This window comes from Bacillus rossius, chromosome 2 (genome assembly GCF_032445375.1).
Source record: "Bacillus rossius redtenbacheri isolate Brsri chromosome 2, Brsri_v3, whole genome shotgun sequence".
NCBI classification, from domain to species: domain Eukaryota; kingdom Metazoa; phylum Arthropoda; class Insecta; order Phasmatodea; family Bacillidae; genus Bacillus; species Bacillus rossius.
The window spans coordinates 64,599,450-64,621,369 of record NC_086331.1 but is presented as its reverse complement, the minus strand read 5'-3'; the positions used below and the strand labels follow the sequence as shown (position 1 = coordinate 64,621,369).

General features: G+C 35.7%; 1 protein-coding gene across 1 annotated transcript in view; it reads left to right on the top strand.

The window, feature by feature from the left end:
- The window catches only part of LOC134529333 (double-stranded RNA-binding protein Staufen homolog 2), a 277,320-nt gene that overhangs the window by 89,447 nt on the left and 165,953 nt on the right, over positions 1-21,920 (top strand). The window contains exons 6-7 of the mRNA XM_063363291.1: positions 13,055-13,236; positions 18,135-18,342. Coding sequence (XP_063219361.1) covers positions 13,055-13,236; positions 18,135-18,342 — 390 coding nt within the window. The remainder of the gene's footprint in view (positions 1-13,054; positions 13,237-18,134; positions 18,343-21,920) is intronic.

Below are 21,920 nucleotides of genomic sequence, written 5' to 3'. Positions count from 1 at the left end.
AAAATACAAAACACATTAGTTGAACAGACTTAATTTATTTTGGCATAGTGTGCAACATTTCAGTAAATTAAAATTACTTGAAATCAACAAAATTAAATGTGGTTTTGCACATTCACGACAATATTGCATATTAAAAAAACCTGCTTTTACAACAAAATAAATTACTTAAGTAGGCCTACTGTGTTACCATATACTAGTTGGTAAAATGGCTTTAGTAAAAAATACATAGAAAACAATATTTAAAATAAATTGTTTGATAATAAACTAAAATAACTTTGTCTTTGTTTGAAATATATAGTCATTTATCTAGTCTCTACATATATACAAAATTTTGGTTTGAAACAATGAGTTCCACCTCTGATCTTTTTCAAATATTATCTCAATTGCAATTATTGCAAGACTGTAAGACTCGCCGCACATAAGCCAATGAATACCGGACTTTGATTGGATTCTGTTTTTGCTGGAAATGGATGGGTATTGCACAAGCTCTGTTTCTATTCTATTAACATGGCATGGGATCGGACTTGAGCATTCACACGCTGTTTTGTAGGATACAGATCTGAAATAAAAATAATCTATTTTACCAGCTTTCCCTCCAGGCTGAGGTTATCAAATATCGAAGAAGGAAGAAGCATGCACCCTGTGCTTACTCAGTTAGATATTAGTTTATTAACCTTCTTTGTTATTTGTGAAATAAAATGGTACAAAAAAACTTTGATGTATTTTGTACCCTGATTTATCACGTTGTGTGTGTTTTACTAGTATTTTCAGCTATCTGGGTAAAAGAATTGAGTTAAAAATTTTAGTTACTTAAAAATGAGATTTACAGCTCTTAATTTTCTTTTATGCAGATTGTCTTCAGTTCTGCGTAAGCAGGACACTATTAAGCGATCTTGTATTCTTCCAACTGAAATGTTGGCAAATATGCTCATGTAAGATAACTATAAAAATTAAATGAAAAAACTTAAATGCCATTTATAGCAAATGTAAAAAAAGTAATAAAATGCTTTGTCTTAAAATAAATTTTCGTACTATTAATAAAAATATTTTATATCAGGAAATCAATTTTACTTTTCATTTTTTAAAATTTATTTGCTATTTCACTACTTTCAGTTTAACACTAAATAGGAAATTTTTTTGAAAATAAATTTAAAATTAGAACATTATTTATTAGATTACAGTGTTTATAAAAATTAGTTAATAGTTTGTTTACCTTTCCTAGTTTTGATTGAGATGGGGTAGGTAATTGTGTAATAGTCTCTCATATTCATAATTTCAGCAAGACTTTTCATTTTGGAACAAATGTGACTGCTAGGTATTTGGGAAAGTTTTCTTTGGGATAGTTTGCATGCAAATAATGTACATAGTATTTTGATCATTTAATGTTCGGTATCTAATTCAAGATTCTAATTTCTTAACCTCGGTAAAAGACGGAACGCGTATCAACATAGACCTGAAAAAACGACTTGTCCTCAGCCCCCTGTTTTCTTAACTATCCAGGATTTTAGTTTCTGTCATGTCACTGGCAGAGCTGGACTTATAATATTTATTGTAATGGAGTGGTTGTTCCCCTCTGGTCTGGTGGAAAAATGATTAAATGAATTTGGCTTAGTGTGTCTTCAACATTGAGACAATGAAGGGTGAAGAGATTTAAATAGCACATTGATGGAATTCATGGGTAGGGTGGATGGGAGATGCCCAAGAAAATGCACTGGCTTATGGCAACATCCATCATGTATCACGTTTATGAAAAATACATTTTTGGCAGTTGAATTGACCACCATGCTCACATGTAACTGTCCAGCTTTGTAAATTATATAAATTCAATAAAGACACTCACTACATTTAATGAATCAAGCATAATACTATTCCTTATGGTGCATTTGATGCCAGATCATCCAAGGGTGTCCACCCCACCATCTCAGATTTGGATGAAATTTGGTACATGGTATCTTCAGATAAATATAAGAACCGTATTTTTCTTTTTTGGAATATTGGCCCTAGTTTGGAATTTAAAGCCCTTCAAAGATTCCCTCTGTTTGGTAGAATTTTTTTAATCCGCAACCAAAGTCTAGTAACACATATTTCTTCAACTTAACATTTGTAATAACAGTTATTAATGTAGAATTGTGAAATTCACCATACTAATTCTGAATTTCACGTATATTTCAAATATCAGTCGTAAAATGTAATTAAATGCCCAGAAGAACGTCCAATTTATGTTATAAGAGGAAAAAATGAATTACCAAAAATTGTAAACATCAGTTAAGTAACGCTATTAAAACATTTTTCTATTAATCTTAACAATCTTGGGCTTGGTACCATCAGAAAGAGCACAAAATTTTGCTACCAAATCGTGAAATAATATTTGTAGATATTTACCTTCCTTTTTCATTGAAGCAAGTTCTTTGTGAAAGAAATGGTTAAGACGATTATAAATAAGTTTGTTTTTATTGATACACTTGCTATTGAGCTTCCACCTGGTGACAAGGGGTCCCTCCCTACTCCTTAAGTTTACTAAATAATTTGAACATGTAAAAGCAAATATGTAGTAAAATTTTTATTGCATGTTTGAAATAATGATTTAGCCTTGATGAAAATACATATTTAATATACTGTAGGCCTATATACGAAAAATACAAATAAAAAGAAGATAATGTTTAAAGAAAAGTTATGGTTCAATTAATGTTTGATCACTCAATGAGTTTGCATAATATTGCATCTTCTTTCTTAAATGCAGATGATGTAATATATTTCATCATCTAAATCTTTACTGTAGGTTAATCTCATAGAAGATATTATGCAGTCACAGGTTGTCTAGTGTGTGGTAGTCTTAGAAGCTGCTATTTTTCTGTGCACTTCAACAAGTTGTCTGGGATTGTTTAATCTAGGACTGTTAATGTTTGAGTATTGACATGTAGCTAGTTTTATTTATTTATTTTTGATAAGTTATTTTCTTTGTATTTTCTCACTGAAGTGGGTAAAACCGACAGTTTTTTTTTACAATCTACAATGACTACCAGTTTATATGAAAAGTGTAGTGTTGATTTTTTTATTTATTCTGAGTGTCATATAAATACATACACAGACAAGAAGATAATTCTTAATATTGCTGAACTTCTGATGAAGAAAAAGAATTTCTGTTTTGGGGGATATATGGATTCACACTGCATTCAAATTCAAGTATATGTTTACACCACTCTGCATCACTCATTAAATATTATGGGGAAGCCAGAGATACCAAGTACTACGGATTTTCCGTAGTTTTTACGATTTTCGTTACTTGACTACGGCAATACAGATGGTAGGTTAAAACTACGGATTTAATGCATTTTATGGTTTTTCGGTTTGTTTACATCAAATCGCAGCAATATGCTGTATGTTGTGTTCGTGGTTCCATAGATATATGCATGTGTGATGTCACACTTGTGAAACAAAATGCCCTAGACTCACAGTTCGTAACATTTTATTTTCAAGTGTCCAGTAATGACTCAATATATCTATGCCGTTTCGTTTTGCTTTGTTATTTTATGGTGTGTAGGTTAGGTTATGTGTGTATTGATTCCGTGTGTATGCTACACACTACATTTGGCGTGTTATTTGCGATATAATGACAGAAAATGTCGAAAGGTAAAAGTTCTATCACTGAAAATATGTTTGAGCCTTCAAGTTCGAAGAAATCTAGTAAGCTACCGAATCAGCAGTATTGGAGATCTTACACGGAAGAATATCCATGCCTACAACCTTCAAAAACATCTACAAACAAAGTGTTTTGTGAGACGGGCAAGTGTGATTTTTCTGTAAAACACGGTGGATGAAATGATTGTAGGTGTCATGTCACATCCAAAAAACATGAAGAAAATGGTCGCCTTAGAGGTAAGTGTAAACCACTTACCTCTTTATTCACATCTGCTGAAGACACGAGTGTTTTCGTGCAGAGTGTTATTTCACACAATTTCTCATTGAACACAATTTGCCGTTATCAGCAGCTGATCATGCAAAACCGTTATTTAAAGCAATGTTTCCTGATTCAAAGATAGCAGACAAATATTCGTGTGGGAGAACAAAAACCACCGCAATTGTGAAGAGCATTTCTGATGAAACGGTCGCAGGTATCATAAATAAGATTCAGAACGCACCCTTTTCTTTGGCAACAGACGGCAGCAATGACAATGATTGTAAATTGTATCCTTTTGTGGTTACATATTATTGTGAAGTAAAGGAGGTTATGACACTTCAGCTTTCACTCGTTGACTGTTTTGACAAGACAGGGGAAGGAATATTTAAGATATTAGACAAAGAGTTGAAAATTATGTCATTGAAGTGGGAAAATTGTGTGTCATTTGGATGTGATAATGCCAACACCATGATTGGCAAAAATAAGGGTGTTCTTGCATTTCTGAAGCAGCAGCATCCTGCAATGATAATACGGGGCTGTGTGTGTCATCTGCTTCATTTGGCATCAAAGAAAGCAACAAAAACATTGGAATTGGCTTTCAACGTTGAATCATTCTTGGTAGATGTATATTTTTATCTTGAAAAGAGCTCTAAAAGAAAAATGCATTTGAAAGTTGGCCAAGAGATGTGTGGACCTGAACTTAAAAGCCATAAGATACTGAATCATGTTAGCACTAGGTGATTATCTCTCACTGAATCGGTAAACAGGGTTTTAGAGCAATGGGAAGCACTGAAGATAATGTTTCATGTTGGGGAAGATGCCAATGCTAGTGAAAACCATGACAGTAGATTTGTTGGTGTGAAAACTGTGATGGAAAGTGACCCTTCAAAACTGTATCTTTTGTTTTTGAAAAACATCCTACCAGTTTTCATCAAATACAATGTAATGCTACAGCAAGAAGCTCCATACATACACAAAGTTACTAGACTATTAAATTCTTTGCTCATGGATTTACTAGTGAGGTTTATCAAACCTGATTCTTTGGGAAAGCAGTCTAGTGGTTTAAAATGTCTTCCAGATATAAATGTTATGAACAGAAAAATTCAAAAACATAATGATGACCTTGTGATTGGTGTTGCAACAAGGCAGTACATGAAACAGGCAAGTACAATTGGGTCTTTGTCTGCTGATGACATTAACAAGTTTTATAAATGTGTGAGAAATTTCTATTCTGCAGCTGCACATATATTTTCGACAAGTTTCCCAATTCTGACCCTGTTTTGAAACATGCAGAAGTAGTGGATATTTCAACAAGAAGAACTGTTTAATTTTCATCAGTACTTTTCTTTGTTGACTTATTTCCAAACGTATTTTCTAGCTGTGATAAAGATAGATTGGAAGTTGAGTTTTCTTTCTACCAGGAAGATCCCCTAAATTAAGACATTTTGCAGACAGAAAGAATGGATATTGCGTGGGCAAAAATGTCCAAATTAAAGGATGCATCAGGGTGTAACATACAAGTACAAAGAACTTCCTAAGGTTATGCTTACAGTGCTTGTTATACCACACAGCAATGCTGCGACTGAGCGCATATTCAGCATTGTTCGCAAAAACCATACAGACTTCTGAAGCATCTTGAATACAAAGACTCTTAGTACACGGTTGGTGGAAAAAACAAACATGGTGTCATGCTCTGAACTATGTTACCAAAAACACTTTTCAAAGAAGGACCTCATGAGCGCCAAACAAGCAACAAAAACTATGTTGCAAGAAAAATAAGTAGTACTGGTTTTATGTTAACAATTCAGCTCGGATTGTGCGTACACATTTATCTAATTTAAGGTAAGAGTATATTAAGTTCTTTAAATGTTTTTGTTATATGTATTTTGTGTGATTATTTTCTCTAAATTGCAAGTTACCTTTAATTTAAGGCAGTGTTTTGGTTGTTTTATGTGTTAGCAGGCATTATTTGTTCAAATATGGTATGAACCCTCCCCAGTCTCCTATTTCAGAAAATGTTTCTTAAAATAATATTGGTTAAACTAGCACCATTTTGCACTTACTAAACAAAATTTTCCCAGGGGAAGGGCCCTCAATATTATGCCAAATGTTGCTCACTACTGACAGGCTTTCCACAAGGTTGGCATCTCTGGGAAGCTTTTAAAAAAATTTTGTGACCCAGCAGAGAAACACAAAAGTTCTATAAAAAGTGGCAAGTCTTATATATCTTCAATTTGCCAAAGATGCAAAAAAGGAAAGCTGTTTTTTTTTTTAATTCCTCGTCACAAGCTGTGTTCCAACTGTAGGACAAAGTTATTTCAAGAACAAGAGTTTGAAAATTCACAGAATTATTCTAATGAAGAGGAAGGCCCAGACCCTCACAGGCTTACACCTATGAAGGAAGACCTTAGTGACACTACACCATTTGAAAAAGATTTGAATTTAAGCATGATGTTTGACCCTTGAAACTAAACTGACTTTTAAAGTGTTAAAAATTAGTGTATGGTAAAAGATAGATAGCTGAAGTCAAAAGTAAAGTGAAATAAGTAGCAGCAGTTTGGAAGCTACCAGGAGATGAATTGCAGTCTGAAGGAAGTACTGATGAAGACTTACCAGAAGAGTCAGTTATTAAGAGGAATGCAAGTGACTTAATTATTGTAATCAGTCAGATGAAAGAAAAATTGAAATGTGCAACATCCATAAGGGTGAAGTTACACATTTTATCAGTTGCACATAATTCCTGGTCACAAAAGAAAATTTCAACATAATTAATTTTTTCTGAGTACATAGCAAGAAAATCAGGCTAGTTGGTAAAAAAAAAATTTAAAAGCATTTTTTATATCCTTAGCAAGGTCGAAAAATTTCTGCTGAAGTTGTTTATCAAGCAGAAGAAAACAGTAGACTAATGCCAGGTGCCAAAGATAAGGTTAGTGTACACAAAAATTTTTATGAAATGTTTATGAACAAAAGAGCCTAATACTCAGCAATATTAAGGTACTACACATAGCATACAGAGAGAAATTTCCCTGTGATAAAGTAGGATTTCCTCAATTATGTGAGCTGCGGCCGAAATGGTGTGTCATAGTTGGACAGCCAGGTACACATTCTGTCTGTGTTTGCTCAGTACACCAGAATCCAATCCTTCTTTTAAGTGCTATGAATTTAATAATCAAAGCTAAAGGACTGTATCTATTTAGTGGTACGTGATAGTGACAACTGTGATTGCATGTTAAGAATATGTCCTGACTGTCCAAATTCTGAAAAAAAAGTTAAGGAATACTTAAGAAACATTTTTACTGACTCTGATGATGAAGATGAAATTCAGTTTTCACAATGGATAACTTCTGATCACAGCCTTGGTCCTTACTTTATGTGAGTTTTTTGTTCTGCTTTTGAAGAAACTGGTGCTTTAATACCACACTCATTCGTCTCTAAACAGCAGTCGAACTATGTGAAATAGAAGAAAGAAAACATTCAGCCAAATGAAATACTAGTTTTCATGGACTTTGCAGAAAATTATTCTTTTGGTATTCAAGACAAAATTCAGTCATATCATTGGGTGCGTTCTGCTTGCACATTACATCCAGTAATTTTGTACTTCAGAAAGGATGGAGAAACATGTGATATGTTTTTTTGCTTTATCTCAGATTACCTAAACCATGATGTTCTTTTTGTGTATGAGGTTCAAAGAAGATTGAGCTTACTAATTCATGAAGAATTCCTCAACATTAATAAGATGGAGTATACCACAGACGGTAGTGCAGCACAATACAACCTCTGCTATCACTTGGAAGATTTTGATTTAAAAGCTTCTTGGACCTTTCATGCAACAAGTCATGGTAAAACAGCTTGGGATGGTGTTGGAGGATGTGTTAAAAGGACAGTATCTAGAGTTAGCTTGCAAAGATCTTATAAAGATCCAATTTTGACAACTGAGCAGATGTTTCAATTTTGCAATGAATACTTTACTAAAATTAAGTTTCAGCTGATCAAAGAAGATGACGTTCATGCAGTGGAAGAAAAGCTTAGCAAGAGTTTCCCAGAGTTCACAACTGTGCCTGGAAGAAGGTCCTTGCACTATTTCATCATACTGTCTAAAACTATAATAGCAGCTAAGCGAATTAGCTCTGATGAGAATTTTTCATTAGAGGACTCTTTGACTAAAAAAACGGAGATCCTCCAAATTTAAAACAATTCATGTGTTGTGCCGTCAATTAGCATTTTTCGTCACAGTTATAAATTCGAATTTTGAACAATAATTTTGCCAGTCATTTTTGCTTCTAACACTTAAACTTTTTCTACCTCCTGTTCTCTCCCATTAAATCTTTGTCAGGCCAGTCTCCTCAATCTGTTCCCAGCGCTAAATCTGATTTTTTCTGAGCCAGTGCGAGTCAGACTGTGCGCTCATTTTATCTCTGCCTTGGTGCACGTCTGTCGCCTGTAATTCTCCTCCGAGCCGTGATCAAGACGGCTTATCTCAGCGTTTCTCCCAGGGCACTATGTTCTCGGAGGTCTTCTGAGAGCCAGCCTTACGCAAGCGATTTCAGACACGGGTTGTTTTGCTCAAGCTCTCGGCACGTCTTTGTTTGGCCTCTGCTGAGAGAGTTTCCCACTGCCTCCAGCACACTTCCCCCCCCCCCCCCCCCCCCCGTCCCTCTACTCCCTCTCCAGGGAACCATGCCCAGTTCACTGGCCGTCCATCATTCTCAGCTGAATCCAAGGATGCCCATCGGTCTGCGAATACACCGCCTCTGCAATCTTGTGGTAGATTTGAGAGTTAATGCCCGCTAAACGCCTGCCCCCTGGCACCTCACGCAACAAACAGTGCCCCGTAGTTCATTTCCAAGCCACCAGAGCGCTGCACTCGTCCCCTCCATAAGCTCCATGCTTTAGCAGTCGCCTCGTGCGAGTCAGTCTTTTCTTGTTTCGGACACCCCTCAGTAGGTAGTGCTGACATCTGCCAGTACCACCAACTTTGAGATATCAAAGTCAGTATTTCTCGACCACCCCCTTGGAAATCTTCGGAACCACTCGGTTCGGAAGCCAAAGTCCCCCCTCCATTTTCTTTTGATTGACTTCACTGTCGCTACCATCCCAAAAAGACTTCGCGCCACGAGAGCAGACTGACGACATTGCATCATCGGCGAGCCGCTCAAGACTATAGTCTTTCCTCGTGCAAATATGTAGTCAAATAGACAAGGGATGTTCTCCCTACAACTTATTTTTAATCATTTATTAGTCAGTCTGCGTGCCTGGCAGAGGTAGTTAAAATTTACTAAATTTAATAATGATTTTAAATCCTGAAAACATCCGCGACAACCTGGCGTGTTCGCGAGGTTCAAACCCTGGCGGGCTACCCCGCTGACGCTAGAAGCCACCTCCCTGTCTGACAGGGTCCAAGAGCCGGATATGGATGCGAGGTTGTCGCGGATGTTTCCAGGATTTAAAACCATTATTAAATTTAGCAAATTTTAACTACCTCTACCAGGCACGCATACTGACTAATAAATGATTAAAAATGAGTTTAAGGGAGATCATCATTTACCTAGTTGACTACATATTTGCACGACCGGACTGAAGTCTTGTTATGCGGCTCGCCTCAATGCGATGTTGTCAGTCTGCTCTCGCGGCACAAAGTCTTTTTGGGGCGGGAGCGACTCGTAATTAAAATTTTTAATAGGATTACTAAACTGATGTTTACAATTTTTGGTAATTCATTTTTTCCACTTCTTACATAAATGGGATGTACTTGACTGTCTTAACCACACCACCCTCGACTCCTTACTCCAGGAAGCTGAACGATTAAGGTACCCTGGGACCATGTAACACGTCACCTTCGGCCAGCTAAAGTCAAATCTCCAGTCCTCCAGATTTTTTGTGATGTCTTCAGCGTGCCCAGCAGATAACTACGTTAAAGAGACGGGACATCCAAAAATATTTACTTCGGAACCTTGATAACTCTAAATACTGGGGATTGTTTATGTTAACTGATTGCTTTTGATTCCGTTCTAATTCTGCCAAATGTAAACTTAATGGTAATATTATAATTCGGGCAGGCCAATACATTAAATGTTGTAATTTCAATATTTTTCTTAATATAATTTAATAAGTTTAATATATTTGTCTACCAACTCATAGAATGTTATAATTTTAAAATATTTTGTCAATACGTTTGCATAAATTAAGTTATCTTTTTAACCTGTTTGTGAAATCCATGTTTTCTTTAATGATGTTAAAGTAATGAATGGTTAAATAAATATAGAGGCACTTATATTCAGATGAAATCACCCTTTGTTTTTATTGTTCTATCTTTGAAACTAAAAGATCCACCAGTCTCCCAAAGTCATTTTAAGGAGACATTTAGGTTACACAAGTGCAAAAGATAGAATATGTGTAGCAGTGTGTTCAGTTTATGATGATAAGTGTTATATTGGGTAAGTGCTTGAAAAAGAAGATGAAGAGGCAATGATTAAGTTTATTTATCCTCACTGACCAGCTGAATTATGTTACTGGCCAGAATATCGCAATTATGGCCAGGAAGATTCATGCTGGGTGCAGTTAGTCAACATTCTTTGCACTGATGATGTTCAAGAACTTGAGATTCAGGTTGGAAGGGTGCATTCATTATAAACTGAAATCCATGATTGAGAGAAAAATTACATCAAAATGGTCAAAATAGATTCAGCTTCTGCATAGATTACATTGATAAAGAACATTAAGTAGGCCACTTCAGGTATGTACAACATTGACACCCGTATTGTAAAAACACTCAATTTTCAAGAGCACAGCTTGCAGGCCTAACTATGGCTATTATTATTTTATTTATATAAACTTATGTACTGTATGTATGGACAGTTAACAAAAATTCTATCCACCAAAACATTACTTTAGGTAGGATGAGAAAGTAAATATAGACAAATTTTATTTCATCATTTTGTTCATAGTTTTGTGCTCTTTCTAATGTTACCAAACCCAAGATGCTAAAGATTAATAGAAAAATATTATAATAGGATTACTGAACTGATGTTTACAATTTTTGGTAATTCATTTTTTCCACATATAACATTAATTGGACGTACTTTTAGGCATTTAATTATATTTTACGACTGATATTTGAAATCTACGTAAAATTATGAAAAAGTATGGTGAATTTCACAATTCTACATTAATAACTGTTGTTATAAATGTAAGTTGAAGCAATATGTGTCACTTGACTTTGGTTGCGGATGAAAAAAATTCCACCAAACAGAGGGAAACTTTGAAGGGCATTAAATTCCAAGCCAGAGTCAATATTCCAAAAATTAAAAATACGGGTTCTTATATTCTTTAAAGATACCATGTACCAATTTCATCGAAATCTGAGATGGTGGGGACGACAATGTGTATTCTTGGCTGGATGATCTGGCATGAAATGAATCTTGGCTATAAATTTGAAACCCTTCAGTGTAAAAATAAATGTATATTATGAAGAAAATTCTCAAAGAACCTATGCTTTACTAATTTTACTATTTTTTATATTGTTACATGGTCTAAAGCTTACAAACAACTTAGTAACCCATTGACAGAATGTATTTGTCCAATACTGTACAGAGATTTTTTTCTATCTTCTGTTTCTTTTTTTCTGTGATTGTCATATTATTTGCAATTATTGAGTACTTTTATAGTTCTTTACTAATGTCATTTTAGTCTCCCCTTGTAAAATATACCAAGAATTTTCAGTAAATCAGCATTTCGCTCAATATAATATAATACTTGTACACGTGTTTGGTGATTCACATAATTTTCAGTGACCTTTTTGGTTTTGGTCTCAACACTGTATTTGGCGGTAACAGCAGTTTGCATTTATAAAAACAGTTTCGGTTGTAATATTATGAATTTAACATAGTTTTTGGGAAAATTAATTATTTGAACTCATACTTTGTAATGAAACACCATTCATAGAAGCAGAATTTATAGTTTTCTATTTATACAGTCCCACAAATATTTCTCTTACGATTTAACTAATGGGCTGGGTTGCTTGGCAAGAAGGGTTGTGGAGGAGGCAGAAGGAAGAATGAGGAAGGAAGAACTGAATAGTCTGGCAAATTACAAACCTGTGGTCTGGAAATATTGCCTTAAGAGCAGAAGCTTGACAATTTTTTCTTTATACATACAGTATTTAACAGTCTAATAAAATTAAAACCTTATACAAATATTTTAACTATTTTATTAAAAAATGAACATTGTTTCCTTTACTTCGGGGGTACGGAGGTCTTAAAATTGAGAGTTGACTATTTGGAGAGTTATAATTTTGTAATGTGCAAACAAAGATATTCTTTTTGTCAAGTGTAAATGGTCAAAATATAGGATAAAAAAATCAAGTAGGAGAAATGGGGAAGTGAGTACGTTGTACTGAATTTAGGGGTATGGCATCAAACTAAAGCCAGTGGTTTCATCTCAAGCTCTTCTAAATTTTTTCTCCACTCAGGATTTGCAGTAGTTTTATATTGAATAATATTAAAAAAGTGGTATGTAAATGGATCTATTTACATGAGTAAATAGAAAATAATATACATTTTTTTTATGTAACTAACAAAACCATACTTTACTAAGCTTTACCGAGCATACTTTACTGTCTCAAAAACAGTAATATCTATGAAAATGATATCCTATAATCGAGATCAAAACAGCTTCATTACGTTATTCTACATTTCTACATTATTCTGTGTGATTTGGTGCTATGTCCTTGTTCTACTGTGATTTGTGGTTGTAGCTTAGTGGGTCTTATTCCTATGGAGTCAAACAAACCATATGAAAATTGGCACAATCAGAGCACTGAATGTTATCTGAAACCCTCAGAAACATGTGAGTATTGCTGACTCAGCCACCGTGGAAGATTCAAGAATTTGGAACCCCTTGGTTTTTTAATATTTTAATTCAGTTGTGTATACCAGCCATAAGTTTGATACCAATTCCTGGCCAGCACTTTTGAAGGTTAGGACTATAGAAAGATTATCATTAGAAACTGAAGGAGCATTCACCTGGTAGGGAGAGAACCATCCAAAATGCAGGCACCTGTGTTCAAACCCTGCCCCCTAATTTGAGTTGAAAATGCTTTGGCAAGGCCAAACGAGCTTCGTAATGAAATGATAATATGTAATGTATATTATTTTGCAGGTAATATCACACCTACTGTTGAGCTAAATGCTCTTGCAATGAAAAGAGGGGAACCTGCTGTTTATACATTTCTGGATCCTACACCTGCTGTTGCTGCCCCACCATACATGGCCCCACCACCTCCGCCACCACCACCACCACCACCATCACACAACTATAACTATCGCGGCATGTACAACCAAGTAAGTCATGCAACCTAATGTCATTAAATCCTACATGATTTAGAATGATCAATTTTAAGCATTGCAAAGTTCTTGAATTAAGAATGATTAATGGTAACTGTTTGTGTTTAGGTCATCATAATGCTTGGTACACCTATCCCTCACTTAGCACGACTAATTTGTTCATAAAAATGCTCGTGTTATTCAAAATCTCGTATTCTGAAGCATAGTTTCCATAAATAGCAAGGCTAATTTAATTAATGTGTTCCAAAATTGTCTAGGAAAATATACTTTACGTAATATAAATGCGTAGAATAACACTCAACAATAAATATGTCACACCATTAATCTTTATATGCCTCCTATCGCACTTTGTATGACAAATACGACTTCGCGTCATGGGAGATATGTGGTTATGTATGTACTTTATCGTCAGTCGGCTGGCTGACTTGCCCGCCCGGACGTGACCTTCAACTCACGTCACGTATCTTTCCAAACCATCCTGTACTAACAGTGAAACTGTTATTACTGTCCGGATAGTTACATTTAAATTTAAAAATTCGACTATGTGTGTGCGCTCTACACGGGAAGCAACATAGCCAAACATGAATGATGCCAACTAGCACTGGCTACATTTTTATAAACGGTACACAGCGGCGACGCAGACTAACAGATAAAGGTTATAACGTTTAAAAACGTTTTTAAAAGAAAATTGTATGCACAGTTGACTTGCTTAAAACTAAAGTGTGACCAACATAAGCGTGGCCTTCATGTCCATCTGCGTGCCGTAATACTACTAGTTTTGTCTCAAACACTTGAACACGATGCATTATGAGTGATCAAACACGTAGAGTTACCGGCAGCTGAATGGGCAGACGTTGCTTTTGTTTGTGTGAATTCCTAGCCACTGGCTAGACTGAGTTCACGACCCAGTCTGTGGCCAGGCGACAACAGTACAGCACGGCGGCATTCACGCGGACGTAGAAAAATTTGGTCCTTTGCACTCCATAGCCACAATTTAACTTGCCATAGCTGATGTTTGTAAAACAGCCGATAGTGTAGTCAGACCTGCTCGCGCATCTCTTCCCTCCTTGTTTGGCTAACTGTATCTCACAGCACATCTGTTGTTTACAAAAGTTGAAACAGACTTCGTGGCATCGTGCCTAACTTTTTTTTTGCCTGTAGAGATTTCGCGCTAACTGAAATTTACAGACGTGCTATTCAAGACCGTGGCTGTAAAATTAATATAGTGCTAAATGAATCCGTGCAATCTGAAGACGTGCTAAGTGAGGGATAGGTGTACTGTATAAACATCTTGTAATTAGGTATTTTAAAAGAAGAGCAGACTCAGGAATATGTAAAATTCTAATTGAATGTGTGACCACTTGTCTTAAATATACTTGTCACAAATTATTCAGTGACTACGTAGTGAGGCAAAAATAAAACTTACTCAAGAAACATACTGACATGCACAGGCACACCAAAACACAGACACACCAACACACAGACACACTCAACACCACAGAGGCACATAAACCCATACAGACATATCAATACACACATACACACCAACAGACACATACACACACACATGAGCACACCAAACACACACCAACACACACAAACAGACACACAGACACACACATGCACACACACATGCACACACACACATGCACACACACACACACACGCTCACACATAGCCACACATGAACACCCACATAGCCACACACTTTCATACAAATATATGTACACACACATAGACACAGACATTAATCCCCAATTTTTACTGTTCTGATTAACTTTGTTTCAGATTTGCTGAGTTTTTTAAATTTTTTTTTACAGATTTTTAAATTAGTATAGTTTAAGATTTAGAATAACATTGTTTTCCTTCCAATTTTTACATTCTGTCCAAGATCTTGATTTTTTATGACATAAACAAAATAAATTGAAATTAATGTAGCCAGACAAGGTGCTAATGTATCATTAATATTTATGTTAATTTTATAACCATATTCATCGATCAAGGTTTCAATTTTTGCTCAAGAATCTTTCATAAAAAGTAACACCTTATCTTGAACAGAGTGTAATCTATTAGTAAAAGTTTTTTTTTCTTTTTGTTTTTTGTGTGTCTTGTTTGTACCGTTTCCCAGATTCAGTGTTAGTATTAAATGATTACATCTAAACTTTGTTAATGTAATTCAGCAAATAACATGTGTTACATAATTCTTTGAATCATAATTTTCTGCCAGCCAACGGGCACCCTTCAACTCGTAAACATTCTGCTGATAAAAGAAAATGTCCATTTAGTAGGTCACTTCATAACTATTGTAATTTTCATTCAGGTGGGTTTATAGTATTTCTCTGTGGAGTAACTTATTTATTTTATTTTGTGAGATGGCTTGGAAACTGTCATTTCTGTTAAACACCTATATTTTTGGGAAGGAAAAAACATTTAGTTATGCTGCCTACAAAATTAGAAGTTTTGTGACATTTTTGCTTGGCTGAAATGGCTGTGGATGTAAGGAAAGTGTTAAGATTATGCCCATCACAGTCAATATAATTATAGGTGATGTGGTCAAAATGAAAAGTTGTCTATTTAACACTGCATTTGTTATTGCTGTGAAGACGAGCTACATTCTTACCAGAGCAATGGAGAAAAAGCTGGCTATGTGAATTGAAACACAAAATCACAAATGTCCAATCAACTTAGCCGTTATTAAGAGCAATTCTCTCTCTCTCTCTCTCTCTCTCTCTCAAAAATAAAATAAAATAAATTGAATGGACTTCATCTTAAAAGTGGGTGGTTTAAACAGTTTAAAGCTGGTACAATATTCACAATATAAAAATGACTTAAAAAGTAGAAAATTACAAAAACAATGTGGGAAATAAATCTTTCAAAACTTGAAAAAAATATTTTGGGATGGTTGTTACTTACCAATACAAGTCTTAAACACAGTTGAAAATAGGCGCTTCTAGAACAAACAGTAAATCCTGAATTGCTGCCTCCTCCGTGTTCAGGGACAGAACTTTTACACCATCCCTGCGTGGAAAGCTTAAAGTTTGAAAGAAATTATTGATTTTAAGCTTCTCATCAGAAATACTCATACCCAAACTCCTGAAGTGCAGGACAATGTCAAAGTATTTTTTCTCCTGAAGCATGCAGTGAATGTATATTTCAGTCATTGAGACTTCAGTCACGCTCACATGAAGTACAAGAAAAAAGTAGAATAAATTATAGGTCCTTTGTACTAAATACACAGGAAACAGCAAGTGTGTGTGGTGCAAGAAGAAGCTTTATAGAGAATTCTCTCAGTACACACTTGTATTTACAAAATACAGAAAATCCAAGAGGGATGACAAACATTACATGGAAACTCAGTCCCCAGTGACTCCAAAAATTAATAATGAACAATAGCAATGAACAAATACTTGAGGTAACAGAAATTTAATGTTTCTCTTTAAAAATTGAAGTGTAAAACAATTTATCAAAAATGTTAACACGTGTGGGAGTAGGTACACCTCCATATACCATCATTTGCATCTTGCAGTAGCATTGTCAGTGCATTGCATCAACAAACTTAGTCCCGGAAGCAAGGTAAAAAGGTAATTTCAATAATTTGGATTAAAAAAATTTCAAATAGTATATAACTAAAAAAATTTACACTTTTTGATTTTTAGTTTTTGGATTCACAACCGTAATTTACTGGCCTAACTACTGTTCTCGGCTTGACGTTTGGTTGTGACACACACTGTAGTTTTTTTTTTTCTAGGATAGTGGGCAAGTGTGGGCGTTAATCCTGCAGATTTCTATATATAAAGGTCATTCAAATATAAACCAGGGAATCTGTAGCGGGAGAATGTAGAGGAGATAGGCATGTACACAGCCCTCACACTCATGTCCGTCATTCCTTTAATTCTATGGGTGAACAAAAAGTACAAGTATCAGTTGCACAGCGGGTTATTATTTGTTTTCTCGTCAACAAAAGTGTGAAATCGAGTGAAAATTTCAAGAGACTTCAAGCACAGTTCAGTGATGCTACTCTGAGTAAAACCCAAGTGTTCGATTGGGCCCAGAAGTTTTTAAATGATTGTGATAGAGTGGTAAATCAAATACATAAACAGCATCCGGTGACAGCATCAATGAAGACAATATTTAGGCCGTGCGTGAGCTTGTGGAGGGCAATGTGTTTGGTCCACTGAAGAAGGCATTAGGAGGGGAAAGATTTGAAGACAATGCGCTGCAATTGAACAGTACATGCGAAACGGGCTTTTGGGGCAACTTTTTTTTTTCATTAAGGGATTAAGAAGCTTCGTATGTGATGGAGAAAATGCATTTCTGTTGAAGGAAACTATGTAGTAAAATAAGGAATTTCATTTATATTCTCATAAATTACCAATAAATATGTTGAAAAAAATTCTAGTTTATATTTGAATGACTCTTCTGTATAATGATGACCACTCTCTTGGTTTTTACCACTGCACAGGCTAGCATCGGAGGCACAGTTTTTGAACTTCTACTGTTTTTAGACCAAGTGAGCACTTTGTCTAGGCGGAGGGAGGGGAAGCAAAATGAGCAGAAATATTTTGAAACAGAGTATTGTGTATAGGTGATAAAGGGGAGGAATGTGAAAGTTTGACTGGCCAACAAAGGTGACCAATACATTTATATCAAAAATACCACATAATAATATTAATAATCAATTCCATTTGCTTTTAATAATTAATCTAAGATCCTTTTGTTTTTCTATCCACTTCTAGCATACACTTCATGCATGTTATAAATAGTCAGGCAGGCTAAGTATCTTTTAAGAATGTATTTTTTTAAAGCCACAAAACATCATCTTTAGTATTGCAGAATCTGATTATTATCTGTGCAAATGATAGGGAAACTAATGTTTGTATGTGGTTTCATTATAGAGATACCATATATATAAGGCTTCTCCTGGACCATTCCATCACCCAATATTTTTGGTGTCCTTGCGTGTGGGTGCACGGGAATTTTTTGGTGAAGGCCAGACTGGTCAGGCGGCAAGGCATGATGCAGCAGCAAGAGCTTTAAATGCTTTAAAGTTATTACCGTTACCTGAAGAACCTCAGCCTTTTGAATCAGGAAGAAAAGAAAATGGTAAGTTAACTGATTGTTTTTTTGACCATGGTGAAACCCCTCAAATCCAAACCCAGGAAATCCTAAATCCCGAGAAATCCGAATGAGATTTTTTGACAAAATGAAGTTTGAAAAAAAACACACAAAAAAGAGAAATTTTTTTTAGTCATAAAATATTTATATATTCTACATTGTAACCTTATTTTACATAATTAGTTGAAAATTAACAAAGAAGTACAGTTAGCATACCTAACAAAGTGTAAATGTGTCTACATACTTATGTCATCCAGGATTGAAAAATGGTTAAAGTTGGTTATTGAAATTATCTAGGTTAATCACTTTGAAAAAAACAATGAAATAAAAATAGAAACACACAAAATATCACTTAATCTTTCATTCTACATCAGTTATCTTCAATTGTTGAAGTGACGAAAACCTTCCCGCGGAGGCAATTGTGCGCCAGCGTCACATGAACATGACATTGTTCGGCATGGATGCTGCGTGTTGTTCTACAAAGTGCAAGGCGATGTCAAGAGCAGAGGCAGAATCAGTATAAGTCACATTGACTGTCACATTTTCTTCTTCCTCACTGTCACTAGTTACATTGCCATCATGTTGACTTTGGACCAGACTCACTATTTCATGTTCGCTGCATTCTTCATTGACATCAACTCTTGCCCACTCCTCTAGACAACCTTCTTCAGCATCCTCACAACCTAGTAGTTGCTGAACAAGATGAAGGAGGTCAGTGTTATCGTCTTGTGTGACAGGTGTAGGGATAGGTGTTTTCTCGAACTCGAGGCTAGGCCAAAGCTTCTTCCAAGATCTCCGCAGTAAGTTCACACTTGTATATTGCCAAGATTCTACAACCCAGTAAATAACTTATTTTATTGTAACTTTCTTCAGCTTCTCAAGGATAGAAAGAAAACCATTTTCTTCAATAAGATATGTAAAAGCATTTTTCGGTAGCTTAGTTATATATTCTGTAGAACACCCTGATCCATAGGCTGCAGTAGCAGCGATGTCACATTGGGAGGCAGAAAAACTGCTTTTATGCCTCCACATATCAGCGCATGTCTGGTGGGTGAGAAGGGGCATTGCCTATCAGAAGTAGAGCTCAAAGTGGTAGTCCATTTTCTTAATTAAACTTTTTCACTGAAGGAATAAATTGCTTGTCGAACCACTCCTTAAAAGAGAACTAGTCATCCATACCTTGTTTTGATTCCTGTAATACACAGGGAGAGAATTCATATTCATACGCTTAAGGGCTCGTGGTTTGGTAGATTAACCAATTACCATCAATGGAAACTTGTTTGATCCTGCTGCGTTACTGCAGGCTACATAAAACAGTAAGACACTGTTTGTTCATTTTAAAACCCAGCGCAGAAGATTCCTCTTGAGAAGCAAGACTTTTGGTGGGAAGGGCTTTAAAGTTCATCCCAGTCTCATCTGCATTGTTAATTTTCTGTGGTGAGTAGTTTTCTGTGGAAATAAAATCACCAGATTTGCTTAGGTATTCTTCTGCAGACCGTCAATTTTTTTTAGTTTTTACACCTACCTGGATAAAAGAAAAAAAAATGGCAATCTGCAAAACCAAGAAAATTTATAGTTGAAATCTTTCTGAGAAGAGAGTAAGAGTCTGGGCTCACCAATTTGGCAAGTAGATACTCCTTTCTGCTTCCTAACATATCTCGCCTGGCTTCCTGGGGCCCACTCAGGTGAGTTTTTTTAAGATGTTTAAAGGGGACCTACCTGCCTCTACTAACACAGTTTAAGCCAAATTGGTGAGCCCTTACCCTCATTAGATTAAAGTAAATTACTGGATTAAAAATCACATTTGGGAAAAATAGACACTTGCTTAAAGATTAAAATGTATAACAAATGAATATTCTTGATTGAAATGTGCACTTAACATTTAAAATATTCTTTTTTATGGGAGATCCCAGTTTGTTTGGAATCTGCATTCTCAAGACTCCAACTTTTAATTAACAAGTGCGGCAAAGTTACAAGCTATTGTTATGCATTTAAACCCAAAAAAGCTACCAAATAAATAAAAAATCCTAAACTGTAACCCAAGTTTACAACGAAACAGAGTTTGAAAAGTATGCCCACTTTTATACGTAACTCCCATTTAACACAATTTTAATAATGGGTTTCACTATTACTAGCGCCTTTAGTTCGCAGGCTGCCGCGAGCTTCACTAAGCCGATGGAGAACAAAGGTAAGTTGCCAGACCTTTCTTTATGACCGTGAAGCAAATGTAAAATTCCATTTATTTTCTCCCCGTGAAACCATTGAAAGAGAGATTTATTTACATGACGTCTAGTTCTGTGGTGGAAATAACGGCGTGTACTGTTGTGTTTTATTGTTCTGTACGTGCAGAAGCTTAATGCTTGTGTATGAAGATATTTTTTTTGAGATGGTTTTTGGTGTTATAATGTCTAAAAACAATTTTAAAAAAAGTATAAACATTGACGACACCTGGCCCTCTGATCCCTTTAACGAATGTTTCTATCGAGACGTGGGTGCGGGCTAACTTTAAAACTCGGGTATTAGAAGGGTCCTCATCATGTGGCTACTACAGTAGGCCAGGACCACAGCGACCGCTCAAGCTGTCAGCCGCTCGAGATGCCACTTAGAAGTAAAAGCGGTGCTATTAGCGAATCTACCTGTACTGGGTGGCACCAACGCGTCCGTTGCGGAGGAGACGAATCGAGATTGCCTCCCGCACACCGGTGCGCGACGAGCAAGAAGCAGGGGAGGGGACACACAAGGTGCGTGGGAAACAGTAAGCGGTTCGGGTCAACTCGCTGATGTAACCGCACACAGAATACAGGGAATATGACAAATACACTTCCATTTAGTCAGTAAATGAAATTTACACTCAAAGCACTCGCGCCAGGACAAGACGGTGATGGGCAACAGCGGGCCTAGAGACCGGGAGGGACACGACAGATGTCGTCAACATGTGTTAAGGTCATTGTATTCGGAACTATTTCCTTGAATCACCATCAGTGAAAAAGACTTGATTGATCTATTTTGCAGCGGATGCTGTTGTGATATAAATTTTTCTAATGGCAGGAAGAACAATGTTTCCAATCACATGAAGTGTTTGAAAGACACAAGTAATGTGAAATCTGCAGAAAAAAAAAAAATGAACAGTTTATTTTCTACGAGCCGTACTAGCGACACCAAATTGATTCAAGCAAAATGCTATTTCACCAGTTTTTCAGTAGAACATATATTTCATTTAGTGTAGCTGATAACGCTGGAAATTTGTCTAAAATGTTCCAGACTTCAGACACAGCAAAATTGTATAGTTGCAGGTGCACGAAAACTATTGTGATGATCAAGAATGGAATGCATTACAACTACCACGGTTATTAAACTTTTGCAAGGTAGACCATTTTCTTTGTAAACAAATGGGAAAAATTATACAAATAATAAGTTGTATCCACTAGTAGTTTATTATGAACTTTCTTCTAATTCAATGGTTAGTTGCTATGCCATCTTTGTTAGGTGCTTCAACTGGCAAAATTATTGTACAGCTTTTATTGATAGAACTCTAAAATTTGTTGAGCCTTTACAAAATGTTATAG